Source organism: Urocampus carinirostris, chromosome 6 (assembly GCF_059441175.1).
Source record: "Urocampus carinirostris isolate Australia breed hairy pipefish chromosome 6, RoL_Ucar_1.0, whole genome shotgun sequence".
NCBI lineage: Eukaryota > Metazoa > Chordata > Actinopteri > Syngnathiformes > Syngnathidae > Urocampus > Urocampus carinirostris.
This window is the reverse complement of record NC_142354.1, coordinates 11,652,014-11,670,174: the sequence shown is the minus strand read 5'-3', so window position 1 is coordinate 11,670,174 and position 18,161 is coordinate 11,652,014. Positions and strand designations below refer to the sequence as shown.

Sequence of the window (18,161 nt, the reverse complement as noted above, 5' to 3'; positions counted from 1 at the left end):
GGGTATTAGGGGTTCAGTGTCTTACCCAAGGACACTTCGACATGTAACACGGACGGGCTGGGATTCGAACTGGGATCCCTTGATCCCAAGACGAGCGCTCTACCTCCTGAGCTACTGCCGCCCGTTTACAGAAGAATTTTGATAATATTAGGATATACAGGCAATATTTACAAGGTATTGCTTGTAGGAATAAAAGATGCTTGCAGAGCTCCCCAACCAGGATGGATGTAAATGTAAAGGGTCTGCACTTATATAGAACTTTTTAAGTCAATGAAGACCTCCCAAAGCGCTTTACAATGTGCTTCACACTTTACCCTTTTACACACAGAGGAGGGCAATAAAATGAAAACTGATTTGAAAACTTCCACTTGCGAGGATTGACATGCCCTTAGAAGACTTTGTTGCTTTAATCACCTCGCTTCTGACCCCGACTACGTTTTAGCTCTCCCGTTTTGACCCGTTCTTTTCGTTCCCGACACCGGCATCGCTCGCCATGGAAGATCCACTTCCGCGTTCAGAGTGACCTGCTCCCCGCGCCTAGTGAAAACCGGATCGTGGGCTCAGCCCTTCCTCTTTCCTTTAATAAAAATTATAAGAAACGTAACGCAATTGGGTCCTGTTTCCGTTCCGGTCCTGACATAAAGTTATTTTTGGTATTGTTTTGTATTTGTTGTTGTTTTTTATTATTGATATCAATGCTCTATATTGTATGTCCTACATTTTGAAAACAATTTATGATTGATATTATTTTTATAGAATGACCACTCTTAACAATTATCCTTGCTCTCATCGAATGAGCACCCTTGGATTTGATTTTCCTCGCATTGTGTCTCTGTGCCTCACTATGTCTTTACACACAGCTCCAACTGTTTTTTATTGTTGTTGCAGATTTCACCATAAGAGGGCGTCTTTGCCACAGTAATGATCTATCCCCCTCTTTGGCTCTTTTCAGCATGCAGTCACTGTTTCACTAAATATCTCTACAGCACACACCAGACCTGGCAAGATAGGTTCCCAGTAAGATTTTAACCGTATTAGGTTATTTTTTCCTGGTTCTTACAGAGGGTGCCAGATTGTCGGTGATGTAAAACACAGAAAGTTACAACACTGTTTAAAAAAACAAGTCTTGCATGCTCACGGAATATTGGTTTAATTGAGTCATAGCTTAGAAGTGTATTTCTGTTCACCACCTAGTGGTTGTGGACTGAAATTGCATCAGTGAGACTGATTCTGTTTATTACAATGCTGCAATTTCAGGGTAATTCTACTCAACTCGTACAACATTCTTGCTTAGTTTTTCTTTTTATTTGAACCATTTCATGATATTATGTACAACTGTAACGGGTGTAATAATAACTTGTGTCTTGTTGAAATTCCCGCTGAAATATATTTGTATACTTTGTGTATAAGTGTCCTGCAATGACGAGTCCAACAGCGCTACCTGCTGGTATGGGGTAAGGTTTAGTTTAGCCTCTTTTTTTATGACAGGAAGGCGGATATTGGTAGCAGTAATATAAATGAAATAAGATCGTGGTAAGGCACAGACTCACCATGTAAGGAAAGGGAAGACCCTAACTTGTTTGTTTGGTAGTTGTGATGGTGAATGATTGTCAGCACGCTTTTTTCCACACAAATAAAGAAAACCGCCACGCTGTCATGCGGTTTGAGTCACGCCGAGATGAACTCATCGTTCCGCTTTATATCTCGCGCTTGCCTTCACAAACCAAATTTTCCACTAACTTGTGAGTCACACAGTGAGAGACAGTTTTTCATTCTCTCTCCTATTATTCATTTTTGTAATTGTATTTTTTATTCTTAAAGCCCCAGTGTGTTATATTTGACCACAAGATGGCACTGTATTGTCTAATGCGAAGGAAAACCAGTGCCAAGAGCACAATGTTGGCAGCAAGATGCCAGACAAACATGGGGCAACTTCTAGGTTAGGGATTCCACTGTGTAAAAGAAATCTGAAGTTCTCGACCTAACTAACATTTGTCACGCTTGCCATGGCGCCCAGTAGGCGCCGCCCGTGTGGCGCCAGCTGCAGCTTGTTGACAGAGTGACTCCCTGTCATTATTTAAATTCTGTCCTGTCAGTCCCCTTTTGTCGGTCCGTCTGCAAATCTCTGTTTTTACACGGCAAGCCCTTTTTCGCCTGTACCGTTTTTTGCTTCTGTTAGTCTCCCGCTACGATCTGTTTCGATCTAAACCACGTCTGCTCCCCCATCCCGAATTATGACCTGTTTCTATCTTGACCACGTCTGTTCTCCCGTCCCGAATAACGATCCGTTTTTTATCTTGACCACGTCTACTCTCCTCTCCTGGCTTTCGACTTGTTTCTGATCCCGACCACGTTTTTGCTCTTCTATCCCGGCTACTGATCCGTTTATTCCGTTCCCGACACCACCATCACTCGCCACGGGAGTAGCACTTACGCGTTCAGAGCGACCTGCTTCCTGCCTCCAGCAATCCCCGGATTGTGGGCGCGAGACCCTCCCTTTCTTCTAATAAAGCTTGTGAGAAACGTTACGCGAGTGGGTCCTGTCTCAGTTCTGGTCCTGACACTTTGGTATAGCAGTTCATGTATTTTCCCTGCTATTCAAATGAATGTTTTTTTACTGACTAAAAGTTTTTTTGCCACTAGGAGGCACTAAATATCATACACTGTCCCTTTAAAGAAAACTAAATGCATCTTAAAAAAAAATTTGTATCCAACATAACTTTTCACACAATTAAGGATATTTTTGTTCACATAAAGAACATTTTGGGCAAACATTAAACTCCTTTATTAGACAGTTTTGCAAATCTTGAGATTTTTTTTCCTTTCACAATATTATTTTGTATTTATTTTAATTTTATGATGTTTCAACCTGATGAGAGAAATGATTCTTAAAATTGTTTGTCATGCATCACAATTTTGATTAAAAAATGTTTTTTCAGAAATTCTTTTAAAGAAAGAAAAATGATTCCTCCATTTATAGAAAATTTTGCTTATTTTGTTGTTGTTTCCTTTTTTTTTTGTCATGAACCAAAACTGGATCAGGACCCAAACGCGTGACGTTCTCACACAAGCTTTTTAGAAATGGGGATTCGTGCACCTTAGGCAGCGGTCTGGCGTGGAAAGACAGGAAGCCAGAGACCGACGAGATCGATTCCAATTGCCCGAATTGATATCAGACGGATGGGGTCGATACGGGACAGGATGGGACAGACAAGATAGATAATGAATCAGGATATCGAAAATAAACAGGACAAACTAGACGGGAACGGAAACTAGAGAAAATAATAAACAGGACAAAAATAGGCAGAAACTAAACTGATAACCGATATTAAACAGGACAAAATAAGCGGGAACAATAACGTACAGAAATACCAACAGGGACAGAACCGAGTCGAAACCCACGTCTTGAGGGCCAGAAGTTCGTTGACGGACTGACAAAGTAAGAGAGGGCCAATTATCAGCCATGGCAACCGTGACATGTAATTGAATGACTGTAATAATCCAATTTTAAGATTTTTTTCTATTTTACGAAAGATTTTTTTAAATAGCAACAAAAAAATATGTATGTCCTGCTAGACATTTTTTGGCAATTTGGGGATATTTTTTTTCCTTCTGTTTCTTTTTATCTTAAATATTCTTAAAACGATTTTTCTGCATCTCCTTCATCACACAGTTTATGTTTGTATTGTCCTTGTTGCAGGCTTTGTTTTTCTCTGGAGAGGGGGTGACGGACAGACAGAGATGGTCAGATCCAGCTTGGTGGAGGGGGGAAGCTCTGTACGCATGTTTGATGTTACTGTACACGTGTTCCAGTGTTTTTCCCCCCTGGTTGCACAGTCCACGTATTAAATGAATTTGGGAAGTACAGTCCTTAAGCATGCCTGATTAAAGTCGCCGGCGACGATAAAAGCTCCGTCGGGGTATGCAAGCTGCATCTGGTGGAACGTAAACAGCAATCACAATGACCACAGTTAGCTCTCTCGGTCGATAGAAGGGTCTACGCGATACTGCTAGAAACTCTATCGGGTGAGCAGTATGTGTCAATGATTCTGCTGTTATTGCAGCGCATAGTCCCCCACCCCTGTTGCAGAGCTTATTGCAAAAATCCAATGTGTCCAAGTTGGCCATAAGGTCAAAAGTCAGGGAATCAGGGGCCTCAAGCATACCGTGTTACTCGGTTACTCCAATTATCGTAAAAGCTTTTGTGGTGCAGTATTTACTCCCCTCAATGAAAATACAAAATATTGAATAGCCAGAAAATGTCTTGAGGCCACTTCTGCCTCTCCCAATCCGTGCTCCACTTTTCAATTCACGAGTTCTTTGGACGCATCAAAGCAGTCACTCCAATTCTGTTTTCGCTATTGTGCAATCCGAGCAAAAGACCCCATGGGCGAAAATCAGCGGATACAACGTGATTGGGGAACAAAGGTTCGTTTTGTTTTTGATTGTGTTACCAGCGCAGTATCAGCTATCGCGCGGTCTTTGTGCGTCTCACCTTTTGGGGAACCTCGGGCTATCTCCTAAACTTTGGATTGGCTTTGTCAACGTGGGAACTGTCTTTCTTTTTGGTGTTGACTTATTGTGATGAAATGCCATTTCAGATGCATTTGAGGAGCAAGCTTGGGGAGTAGCGGGATACATTTAACAGTGTTACGTGATTAGAATACAAATATATAACAGTATTCCGTTTCAGACACAGAATTAAAGACGTACCGTAATCAGATTACAGGTAAATTCAGTTCAAACAAGGATTAACATTGACAAATGTAATATCAACCAGAGTAACTCAGGCAAAAATTCAGGTGTCATATTTGACCCCGATCTGTCCTGTCAAACAAACGTTAAGAATATTACTAAAACAGCTTTCTTCCATCTTCGCAACATTGCTAAAATCCACCCTATGCTGCCTCAGAGATGATAATTCATGCGTTTGTTACCTCCCGTCTCAATTACTGTAATGCACTACTCTCCGGTCTCCCAAAGTCCAAAATCAAGAGCCTTAAGCTAGTACTAAATGCTGCAGCGAGGCTTTTAACTATGACAAGAAAGTTTGACCTCATGACCCCGATTTGAGCTAACCTGCATTGGCTCCCGGTTAGCTGAAGATGTGATTTTAAGGTTCTGTTGGTATGTTACAAAATCATGCATGGACTTGCTCCCTCATATCATTCAGATTTAATATCCCCCTATGTTTCAGTCCAGAACCTTTGTTCGGAAAATGCTGGTCTACTAGTGATCCCAAGAGCCAAGAAGAAATCCACAGAGCATTCTCGTTTTGGGCCCCAGTGTTGTGGAATGCACTTCCCCCTGAGATTTGATCTGCAACCTCAGGTTTAAATCAAGGCTTAAAACACCCTTCTATCCTATAGCATATAAATAACCTTCATTTTATGTTGACTACATCTGTTTATTATTTGTTATTGTCTCAAGGTTTCTTCATTTTCCTCCTGTTGAAGTTTTTGAGTTTTTCCTTGCCATCATGTAGGTTTTAGATGAGGGGATGGTGTCATAATAGTCTGTGGTTTGCAATAGTCTTTGATCTGTGCAGCCCTTTTGAGATACCTTGATATTTGACATGACTTGACTTTCCTGGATTACATTTTATTGAAAGGTATGGTTAGATATAGATAATGCACCAAGTTGGCGGCACAGTGCCTGAGTGGTTAGCGCATGTTCGGCGCAGATCTGAGGTTATGAGATCGAACCTTCCTGTGTGGAATTTGCATGTTCTCTCCGTGCTTGCGTGGGTTTCCTCCGGGCACTCCGGTCTCCTCCCACATTCCAAAAACATGCATGTCAGGTTAATTGGCCGGTGCAAATTGTCCCTAGGTGTGAATGAGCGAGCGAATTGTCTGTCATTGTATGCCCTGTGATGGCTGCTAACTAGTTCAGGGTGTCCCCTGCCCACTGCCCGAAGATAGCTGGGATAGGCTCCAGCACTCCCGCGACCCTACTGAGGATAAGCGGTGCAGATGATGAATGATTTACCAAAGAACGAATAGTGCCTATCATCGGCTCGCTACAGTTTAACTGTACGGGTCAGGTGTGTCGACATTTCGTTCTGTGTGCATTGTTACAAAGAATGTCAATAAAAGTATATTCCATTCTATTCTATTCTATTCTATCATGATTTCATCATTGATATTAGAGAGACGGATGGATTGCACACGAGGTGCGTGAGCGGTATCGCTTGCGCACATTGAACAGATTACATATTTGTTACAATGTGTTGCGGATAAAATTACTTTATTTTGGTTTGTATTCTATTCCTCCTCCAATTTAGCACTCATTTCGTCGAATTTGCTCGAGCCCGCAGTTTCGCGAGGCTGCGTACGTGTCTGAGTATTGGGAACTGGGCAGCGTAGTTGCACGCTAGTGATGCATTCTGGGACATTTGGTAAATTTGATTGTCTTATTTTTGTATTCTTTTGTTCGAAATGTACTATATGATCACTGCATTGTTACGTTAAATGTTTTACTTCGCCTAGTGAATGTGAATATTGTCAAGCGGTTCGGCATCCCTAATTCAATTAAGTAAAACTTGAACTCGGACACAAGACATCACAACAGAGTTTATGGGAAAAAGACAAGTCATGTTTATTTGAGTCTCAAAGGGCTGCACAGACCACAGACTATTGTAAACTACAGACTTTTATGACACCATCCCCTGATCCAAAACCATTATGAGGGCAAGAAAAAACTCAAAAACCTCAACATGAGGAAAATTAAGAAAGTGTTTTAAAACAACATTTAGTTCTCAATGTCCTCTTAACTTAAACTAACACAGCCTATTTTGTCTCCCATGTAAAAGAGAAAGATTTATTTTCGCTTAAACCGAAAAAACAAATGTTGTATGGTGGATCCAAACAATTTCAATATTTTTAATAACATTTTTCTTTTTTTATATTTCTTTGTCTTTTTTGTAAAATATGAACATAAATCTTCAAATATAAAGGTTTTTTTGAGTGTATTACTCGAGTTTGTATTCTTTTCCTTTTTGTAATAAAAAACAGATCTTGAAATGCGAAAGAAAATGTGTTTTATTGCTGGGGCAAAAAAATTTCCTTTTTTTATGTCTGTCTTGCAAAATAGAAACAAACCTCAAATAGATAGTTTATTTTAGATAGTATATTTCTAATTTGCCTTTATTAATTTGTTTTTTGTTTTTTATATAAAAAAAATGATCACTAGTATTGTGTTGTATGACAGATAGAAACAATTTTGCTCATTTTAGGAATTATATTCTTAGATTTTTTTTTTTCATCGTCTGTCTCTCCTAATATGAACAATAATCCTGAAATGTATTGAGTTTATTTCTGTTTTATTGTCCAATTTTGTTAGAAAAATAAATAATAATAATTTTAAGGTAAAATAGGGGGGGGGGCAAAAATGTTTGATAAAAATTGTATTCTTTTTCTTTTTTTTTCCAAATATCCATAATGAGGCTTGTTTTAAAATATTTTTTATTATTGGTCTAGAATAAAAAAATATACAATTAAAAACAATAGTATGAAACCTAAAAAATAATATATAAATCGAACATTGTCTTGAAGAAAGCAAAAACAAATGTAAAATTTCAAAAATAACATTAAAAAATAAAGATACAAATGAATAACAATATCGTCAATAAAGTAAAACCATTCAGTGAAATTAACACATTGTCATGAACCGGAACAGGATCAGGACCCAAATCCGTGACGTTTCTCACACAAGCCTTTTATTTTACAGGAATTGGGGAGTCATGCACGTTAGGCAGCAGTCTGGCGGGGAATGATAGGAATCCAGAGGCCGACGAGATCGATATCAGTTGACCGAGCAGATATCGGATGGATGGGGTCGATAACAGACAGGACAGACGGACAGGATTGATATCAAAACAGGTTATCGAAAATAAACAGGACGAACTAAACGGGAAGGATACAGAATACCGATATTAAACAACGGGACAGAGAGCGTTGATATCAAAACAGGATATTGAAATTAAACAGGACAAACTAGACGGGAACAAAACTGGAAACCGATATTAAACAGTACAAACTAAACGGGAACGAAACTGGAAACCGATATTAAACAACGGGACAGAGAGGATTGATATCAAAACAGGATATTGAAATTAAACGGGACAAACTAGACGGGAAGGAAAAAATACCAACAGGAAACAGGACCGAGTCAAAACCCACGTCTCGCGGGGCAGAGTTTCGTTGACGGACTGACAAAGAGTGAAGGCACTGAGCTTAAATAGACGGAAAGCCAATCTGTCAACAAGCCGCAGTTGGTGCCACACGGGTGGGACCAATTGGGCGCCATGGCAACTGTAACACACATTTCTTGGTTGGATTAGATAAATGAATGATTCAGCTGTTTAAAAAGACGATTTGTCCCATTTTATAAGAAATACAAAAATAATTTAAACAAAAAGGTTAAAATGAAAGATTACCGGTATATGCACTTTTGCTGGTGGACCTTTACCGGTAAATAAATAAATACATAATTAAAATCGTGAAAGAAAAATGTATTTAAACAAAAAAATAATGGACTTTTGTTGGCGTACCATTTAATAAATACAAAAATTATTACAAATAGAAACTTATTAAAATGCAAAAGGATTTGTTGGACGTTGCATTGTCAAATGAGTACAATTTAACTTTACATTCAGTGCCTGTGACGGCTCTAGACGTCAAAACTTTTAAAAGGTCGGCAGTGAATGAGTTAATTAGAACTGGATTGGTTAAAAGAACTGAACGAAGAAATGAAAACAGACTAAATTCCTTTTTTGGGGGTAAATCAAAAGAACTAGCTTGTTTTTCTACAAAGTTATGCAACCATCTCCATTCATTTGCCTTCTGCTCTCTCGTTCTACCTAAACCAATTTGCATTCTGTCATTCGGGGTTTGCGGCAAAGAATATGCTTTGTGCGTTTCCATGACACTAAACACACCAGAAAGAAAAAAAGCAAACTTGTGGGCAAAGAGAGCGTGAGAGAGAGCAGGAAATGAGAAATGGGGTGATGCTGAAGTGGGAAGGGTCTAAAAACACCAACTCAGATTCAGGCAAAGGAGGAGGAGTATAAATTCCATGCTTCCCACCACCATCGTTTCTTTTCACTCCGACCACCAGCAAGTCTTCTTCTCCTCTGTAACGCACAATCTTCTCCACCATGAGCTACAGAAGATCCAACTTTCAGCAGATCTCTGCATCCCACATGGCGCCTCGCTACCGGGCGGCGAGCACCTACGGTGGGGCCGGGGGTTACGATACCCGCATCTCTTCCTCTTCGGTGTCCTCCCTGCGTTCCAACAAAATGGGTAGCGGCCTGGGCGGGGGTCTAAGCTTTGGCGGATCCGCTACGGGATCCGGCATCACGGGCAACGAGAGAGGGGCCATGCAGAACCTCAACGACCGTCTGGCTAACTATCTGGAGACGGTGAAGAACCTGGAGCAGGCCAACCAGGCGCTGGAGGTGAAGATCATGGAGGCCTTGAAGACCGGAGGCCCCGACTTGAGAGACTACAGCAAGTATGACAACATCATTGAAGACCTTCGCCAACAGGTTGGTAGAGTCCCTACTTGATTCATTTGAAAAGAATAACCCAACAGTTTAAGAACTAGAATTTGTCTTAACCAGTCATTGATTACACATTAGGTTGAAAGTATATTGCGAAACGAAACTTTGCAAACGATGCCATAATGACTTTCAGCCAGGAAATGGTAGCAGAGAGTTTAAAAGTTCCACATTCCGCTCCATTAACTTTAGCAATCTTTACAAATTTCAGCTCCCTGGTGGTTCGTCTAATATATCCATAACAAACCTACTTGCTTACCACAATTTTTAATCATTTTCTTAGTTAAACACCCCTGAAAGCCCAAAATGGGACACAAAATATCACAGGAAATTAAAAGACAGATGTGAAATAATCTATCTTGTTGCATTTCCAAGTATGGAAAGCTTGGCAACAAATACATTAGCACAGAGTAACAACAAAATTAGAATTTGAATTGTTTTATTGTCATTGATAACAACATTGAGAACAATTAGATGTGAGAAAAGACCTAAAGAAAATGAAAATAAGATGAATATCGACTAGATATTTACGAGGTAGTCTTTAAAAACTAGCATACATTGTAAGTGCGTCAGAAAATCCAATGACATTCAGTGCATTGAAAATAATCTGATGATATTTAGCAGCAACATTGTACAAAACTAAGAATAAAAATAAGATATGAATATAAATATATCCATGTATAGGCAACAGTTTATTTTTAACAGTTTGGTGCACTCGTTTAGGATGGTGAGGGCCCTGGGGTGGAAACTGTCTGTAACCCTGTTAGTCTTTGTTTTAATGGACCTGTAGTGTCTTCCAGTGGGCAGCAGGTCAAATCGGTGAGAGGTGTTCTTAATAATGTTGGTAAAGTCCCCTAGCCTGGGCAGAGAGCAACCCATGATTCATTAGGCTGTGTTCATGACGCTCTGTATGGTACTCCCATCTGCTGCCGTGCACCCAACATGCTCTCTGTAGAACAGGGGTTTCAAACTCATTTTAACTCAGGGGCCACACAATAGAACAAACATACTGTCGGGGCCCGGACTAGTAGATTAGAGAGAAATGAAAAAAGAGAGAGAGAGAAAAAAGAGCAAACGAGAGAGAGAATTTGAGAAAAAAAGATAACTAGAGAAATATTGAGAGAGGTGGAAAGAGAGAAAGAAATCCAAAAAGAAAAAGAGAAATCAAGAGAGAGAGAGAAAGAGAAAACTGAGAAAAGGAAAAAAGGAAGAGCGCAAAATAAGGTAAAAGAGAGAGAAAGAGACAGAGGAACAAAGAAAGTGAAAAAGAGAGACATAGAGAGTGAAAGAGAGACAGAGAGTAAGAGAAAAGGGGAGGAAGAGGAAAGTGAGAGAGAGAAAGAAATACAAGTACAGCGTTTGTGAGAGGCATCTGGCTTTGGCAACATCAAGTGGGCATATTTCAACCAACGTTCCTCAGCGTTGATCCGGCCCGCTGGCCACCCGTTTGACACCCCTGCTGTAGAAGTACACCAGCATCTTCTGTCCTGAGACAGGAAGGGTGTGGTCACCCAGTCGTGACCATCCCCCCATCAAAGTTCTCGGCCACTTCCCCCGATGAGTCACCAACACGAGGGTAGAAACTTCCACATCGAAAAGTTCCCCAAATGCTGCTTCCAATTCGCCATGGGGCGCCACTCCCCCTTCCACTACCGCCCCCACCGTGTCGGTGGGCCCCAATGCGAAGCAGATGTTCGGTCAAAGCGCACAAAGGATCTTCTCCCATTCGTGCGAGTGTGTACGTCCGTGAACGCTTGCGTAACAATCAGATGGAGTCAAATGTCACATACTTCCCCAAATGCCAAATTTTCATAAAGCCACTGTGGTTTTTACTTTCCCTTTCCTGCCCCGTTCACGAAGAATTCAGACTCGCATGGACATTTACATGTTGCAGATGTTCACAAGGAAAAAATGTCAGTTTCAAGCGTGTCCCAAGAGATTTAGAGATGCATAGACAGATTGTTTTCATGATTCCATTCACTCGCCAATAATTATTTTGAATAGTTGGATGAAATCAAAAAGTTGCTGTGTTTCAGGACCACAACAGAAACAGGACCCAATTGTGTGCCGTTTACCACAAGCTTTATTGAAAGAAAGAGGAAGGCTGCGCCCACGGACGGAAAAACTGGTCGGTAGCGGGGACAGGGAGAGCAAGGCGTGGTCAGGGTCAAAAACGGGTCGTAAGTCGGGACGGGAGAGCAGACGTGGTCAGGAAAAAACGGATGATAGATACCAATACCACTAGTCCATAAATATTGTGGTTTTTCTTCATATTTCGGCACATCGCAAAAAACAGCATCAATCATTAATTAACGAAAGGAAACAAATGTCAGGACCAGAATGGAAACAGGACCCAATTGCGTAACGTTTACCACACGCTTTATTGAAAGAGAGAGGAAGGGCTGCGCCCACGACCCGGTGTTCGCTGGACGCGGCATGCGAGTCGCTCTCGTACTAGGATTGTGATCCGAACACGGAAGTGGATCTTCTGTAGCGAACGATGGCGGTGTCAGGGACGGAAAAACTGGTCGGTAGACGGGACTGTGAGAGCAAGGCGTGGTCGGGGTCGGAAACGAGTTGCAAGCTGAAACGGGAGAGTAGATGTAGTCTGGGACAAAAAGAGGTCGTAAGCTGGGACGGGAGAACAGGCGTGGTCAGGAGCAAAACCGGTCGTAGACGGGTGCAAAAACGGGAAAGGTGGGAGTCAGGGTCGAAAAAGGCTTGCCTAGTATAGCCTTACCAATTCACTTGATTTGAGGGAAAGAGCCCAAAGAAAACCCGAATTTTCATATTTTATTTGTGAGGACAACGGGTGCTTATCTTAAAATTTTTGCTTTTGAAGAAATATTTCTCAATTTTTGGGGGGTATTTTATTATTTTAGAAAAACAAATTTCTGAAATTTTTGGTCTTTTATGCGCATGAAGAATACATGATATATCTCCATTTTTGTCATTATTTCTTTTTTGAGTGTGAAAAGCTTGTGTGAAGCATGTATTTCAATTTATGTATCTTCTTTTTTTTTACATTTTTTTTATAATAATCCATATATCACGTGGAAAAGGCGGATCACAACTTTTCTTGTCGTTTATTATTTTTTTTGCCTGTGATAAAAAACGAGTTTGGCCAATTTTTTTGTTTTCAACGTTCCATAATTCATGTGAAAAAGACGCATCTATTTTGCTTTTTCTGTGTGAAAAAGATGTATTTCAATTTTCGATCGCTTTTTTACTTTTGCATTTTATTGCATCAGAATTTGATTTTTGCATACATTTTTTTTGCATGTGTAAGTATCTCAATTCTTTTAGCATATGATCAAAACTACTTTATGCATTTTTCTGGATAAATGCCCTTTTCTCCAAACCGTCAGTTTTTAAGTGATTTCTTAAAAAAAAACTTTTTTCCTGTCAAAAAACAAAAATATCTCAATATTTTTGAATTCTTTATCATTTCTTCTTGTTTTTCCAGATCTTTGACAAAATCCGCGATAATGCTCGCCTCGTGCTCCAGATCGACAACTCCCGCTTGGCTGCTGACGACTTCAAAGTCAAGTACGTTTTTTTTACATAAATGGGTCCTTGTCACATGCCGTTCTGCCTTACCAGGGCAGACAAAACAATACCACGCATTCAGCTGTTGGATGCCAGCAGTTTTTCAAGGACAAGAAGAAGAAAAAAAAAAAACACACAGTGGCAATTTTTACGTAAAATGTTACATTGTATGTCGGAATCCAAACAAATGCCAGGGCCAGAACGGAAACAGGACCCAATTGCGTGACCTTTACCACAAGTTTTATTGAAAGAAAGAGGAAGGGTTGCGCCCACGATTTGGTGTTCGCTGGACGCGGGAAGGCAGTCGCTCTCAGATTTGGACTGGGATCCAAACACGGAAGTGGATCTTCCGTAGCGAGCGATGGCGTTGTCAGGGACGGAAAAAACTGGTCGGTAGCCGGGAATGGGAGAGCAAGGCGTGGTCGGGGTTGGAAATATTTTGTTTTTCTAGTTCTAGTTTTTAAATTATTGTCTTACAAAAAATACATTTTCTCATATGGCTAATGATTTTTGCTTACTTAAAGAATTTTTTCCCCCTAAAATGAGATATTAAGTACTTTAAAAGGGCAATGTCATCCACCATTTTACTCGTTTAAAGACATATTTTCTTGGTTAACTGGAAAAATGATTTTCAAATACAGTGAAATATATTGAAATACCGAAATGTTTATTTCAAATGAGCAAAACTATCTATTAAAGGCATTATAAGAAATATGATTTATAATATTTTCTCACTAAAATAAGAAAATGTGACAGGACCAGAACAGAGACAGGACCCACTTGCGTTGCGTTTTTTCCCAAGTTTTATTAAAGGAAAGAGGAAAAGTGATCCGGTGATCGCTGGGCGTGGGAAGCAGGTCGCTCTGAACACGGAAGTGGGACTTCCGTGGCGAGCGATGGCGGTGTCGGGAACAAAAAACGAGTCGTAAGCCAGAACAGGAGGGTAGACGTAGTCCGGGACAAAAATAGGTCGTAAGCCAGGACCCGAGGACAGATTTGGTCAGAGCAAAACAGGTCGTAGCCCGAGACAGGCAGGAGCAAAAACGGGACAAGTGGGAGTCAGGGTCCAAAAAGGCTTGCCTAGTATTCACTGAGGTTTGCAGACGGACTGACAACAAGGGAAAGACAGGACTCAGTTCAAATAGTGAAAAGGTGCCACGGCGGTTGGCGCCAAATGAGTCACATCAGTAATCATAACAACAAATTATTTGCACACAAACACAAACACAGTAAAATTAATAACTATCCCTCGTTTTTATCAGTAGATCAAAAACTTTATTGTGCATCTCTACTTTTATACATCTGGAATGCCGATTCAACCAAAACCATTGGACCACAGGTACGACACAGAGCTGGCCATCCGCCAATCGGTGGAGGCCGACATCGCCGGGTTGAAGAAAGTCATCGACGAGACCAACATGAGCAGGATGAACATCGAGAGCGAGATCGAAGCCGTGAGGGAAGAGCTGGAATTCCTCAAGAGGAATCACGAGAATGTGAGTCTTGCGCATTCAAATTCATCCTTGAGGAGGATATTCGGTTATTCGATGAGGAGACCTTGACGAGACTCAAGTGCTTTTCTTCACCTTGTATCTCTGTGCCCTTGCTTGATTTCTCTCCAGAACTGGCCTTCACGGAGAGATCTCTTATTAAATCTATTTTATTCCACTCTTGGTGTAGGAGGTGAGGGAGCTGAGGAATCAGATCTCCCAGTCGGGTGTCCAAGTGGACGTGGACGCCCCCAAAGGACAAGACTTGTCTCAGACCATGGAGGACATGAGGAACAACTACGAGAAGCTAGCCATCAAAAACGCTGATGATCTCAAACGTTGGCATGAATCTCAGGTAAAGTAGGAGAGTCCTACCTAATTATCTGTACTTGTTTTTCCTTACATGGTTTCTCTTTGCCATGCCATGTCCTTGATTTGATTTTTTAACAGCACCCATTTCAAATTGATACATTAAGAAAACTGTATATTTTTTCCCTTTTTTTTAAAGTTTATTTTCAACCATTGTAAATTTGGGAGTCGTTGGTCATTTAAAATAATGTTTTATTTATTTTCCAATATTTTGTTTTTCTAGTTCGAGTTTTTAAATTATTGTCTTACAAAAAATACATTTTCTCATATGGCTAAGATTTTTTTCCACCTAAAATGAGATATTAAGTACTTTAAAAGGGCAATGTCATCCACCATTTTACTCGTTTAAAGACATATTTTCTTACTTAACTGGAAAAAATGATTTTCAAATACGGTGAAATATATTGAAATACCGAAATGTTTATTTCAAATGAGCAAAACTATCTATTAAAGGCATTATAAGTAATATGATTTATAATATTTTCCCACTAAAATAAGAAAATGTGACAGGACCAGAACAGAGACAGGACCCACTTGCGTTGCGTTTTTTCTCAAGTTTTATTAAAGGAAAGAGGAAAGGAGATCCGGTGATCGCTGGGCGCGGGAAGCAGGTCGCTCTGAACACGGAAGTGCGACTTCCGTGGCGAGCGATGGCGGTGTCGGGAACGAAAAACGGGTCAGTCGCCGGGACAGGAGAGCAAAAACGTGGTCGGGGTCGTAAACGAGTCGTAAACCGGGACGGATGAGTAAACGTGGTCAGGATCAAAAACGGGTCGAAGCCGGGGAACAGACGGGAGCAAAAAGAAGGTGGGAGTCAGGGTAGAAAAAGGCTTGTCTAGTGTAAACTGAGGTTCGCAGACGGATTGACAACAGGTGACAGAAAGGAGTGTGTTTAAATAGTGACAGGGAGCCAATCAGAGCCCGAGGCAGTTGACGCCAAAGGAGTGGGCACAGGGGCATCACATCGGTAATCATGACAAAATGTAAATTTTCTGCCATCCACCTTATCAATTTTTTTTAACGTTACAAGTAGAAATTATTTTAAAATATAACAATAATATCAATAACACATAAAACACAAATTTAAATAAGCAAAAATATCTGTTAAAGAGGCATTGTTTTCCCCAGACTACAATAATACAATTCTATGAAAGAGCAAAACTATGATATAATTTTTCATATTTAAAAGTATAATTCTCTTACTTTGCAAAAACTGTTTATCATTTACATTTAAAACTAAAGCATACAATTAAAACCCTTACAAATTAAAATAAGAAACATGATATGTTGGGGGCAGCACGGCGGCGCAGTGGTTAGCGCTTGTGCGGCACAGTTCATGTCATGGGAACCTGTCGTGGGTTCAAATCCAGCTCCAGACTTCCTGTGCGGAGTTTGTATGTTCTCCCCGTGCTTGCGTGGGTTTCCTCCGGGCACTCCGGTTTCCTCCCACATTCCAAAAACATGCATTTCAGGTGAATTGGCCGGTCCAAATTGTCCCTAGGTGTGAATGAGCGAATGAGTTGTCTGTCCCTGTGTGCCCTGCGATTGGCTGGCAACCAGTTCAGGGTGTCCCCTGCCCACTGCTCGGAGATGGCTGAGACGGGCTCCAGCCCCCCCGCGACCCTAATGAGGATAAGCGGTACGGCTAATGAGATGAGATGAGATGAGATGAGATGATATGTTGAAAAGGCATTATTATTACTACGAAATTGATCAATGTTATTGATATTATTCCCTACTAAAATAAGAAAAAGAAAAATAATAAGACCCTTTCTGCCATCAACCAAATAATTTTTATCCTTTTAGGACATATTTTTTCCTCCACTAAAAAGTTTTAACATCTATACGAAAAACGGATATCCTGTATGTGTTCAAATGTACTAAAATAAGAAGAAATACAAAAATGAAATAAATGTATTAGAAGAGAATAGAATAGAATAGAATAGAATAGAATAGAATAGAATACACCTTTATTGTCATTGTTACAAAATGGGTTGAACATATTGTGGCAACGAAATTGGACGTGGCACTCCAGTTTTACATTTAACAGTGATGATAAAAGAAAACCAAGAAGGTAAAGGAACAAAGAAGATAAAGGTTATAATTTACACAATATTTACACAAGAAGTGTGGGCATGTTGGATGTTGCGTACAGTTTTGGGATTAGGCATTAATAGTTGTAATATTATTACTAATTATATTTTTATGATGATTATTATTTATATTTTATTTTCCTCTTAGGGTAATGTATAAGAAAGTTTTATCAATAAAGTTTGACTGTCTGAAGCTTTATCGGAAACTAATTTGGAATTAGAAGTATGGTAAATGGTAAATGGACTGCATTTATACAGAGCTTTACTAGTCACTGAGGAGCTCCAAAGTGCTTTACAATACACTTCACCATTTACCCGTTTACACACACACTCACACACCGATAGCAGAGTCAGCCATGCAACACGCCTACCTGCTTAACAGGGGCATTAGGGGCTTAGTGTCCTGCAACCTCTTTGATCCCATGATGACCACTCTACCTCCTGAGCTACAGCTAAAGTATGATGCCCTCTTTGTTTCCTCCAACTTTAGACATCGGAAGTCCAGGCGGAAGTTTCACAAAACACAGAAGCTCTCCAGGGTGCGCAAATGGAGAGGAGCGACCTGGGCAGACAGATACAAACTCTGGAAATCGAGCTGGCGTCCCAACAGAGCCTAGTAAGCGTTCCTTAATTTCTATCCATATCTGTTCGGACACCATGCTAAACTCCTTCCGAACGTCCGCTCGATCAGAAAGCCTCCCTAGAAGACACACTCCGCAACACAGAGTTCCGAAACAACATGGAAATGGAGAAGTATAACAACATCATCTTACATCTGGAGGAAGAGCTGGGAAACCTGCGAGCAAACATCTCGCAGCAGACGCAGGAGTACGAGGCCCTCCTTAACCTCAAAGTCAAACTGGAAGCAGAGATTGAGACCTACAAGAGGCTCCTGGATGGTGGCGATTTCAAGTACGTTCTTACCAATTCAATGCAAAATAGAATTCTCTTTCGTCAACTTGTTTCGTTTGTGTTGTACGCAGGCTCCAGGATGCTCTCCAATGAGCTGGGATCCAGAAGAAAAGCTTCAGGAATGATTTGTGAAGAAAGTGGCTGCAATAAAATTTTCCCATCCTGAGTTTTGGTTATTCTTTATTT

At 40.5% G+C, this 18,161-nt stretch overlaps 1 protein-coding gene across 1 annotated transcript; it reads left to right on the top strand.

The window, feature by feature from the left end:
* The first annotated feature begins 9,069 nt into the window (after positions 1-9,069).
* On the top strand, positions 9,070-18,141 carry LOC148363820 (keratin, type I cytoskeletal 18-like). The gene is made up of 7 exons (XM_088337883.1): positions 9,070-9,550; positions 13,029-13,111; positions 14,451-14,607; positions 14,792-14,956; positions 17,554-17,679; positions 17,755-17,975; positions 18,047-18,141. The coding sequence occupies exons 1-7, from the start codon at positions 9,158-9,160 to the stop codon at positions 18,066-18,068; spliced, it is 1,167 nt and encodes a 388-aa protein (XP_088194009.1). The 5' UTR covers positions 9,070-9,157; the 3' UTR covers positions 18,069-18,141.
* The last annotated feature ends 20 nt before the right edge of the window (positions 18,142-18,161 follow it).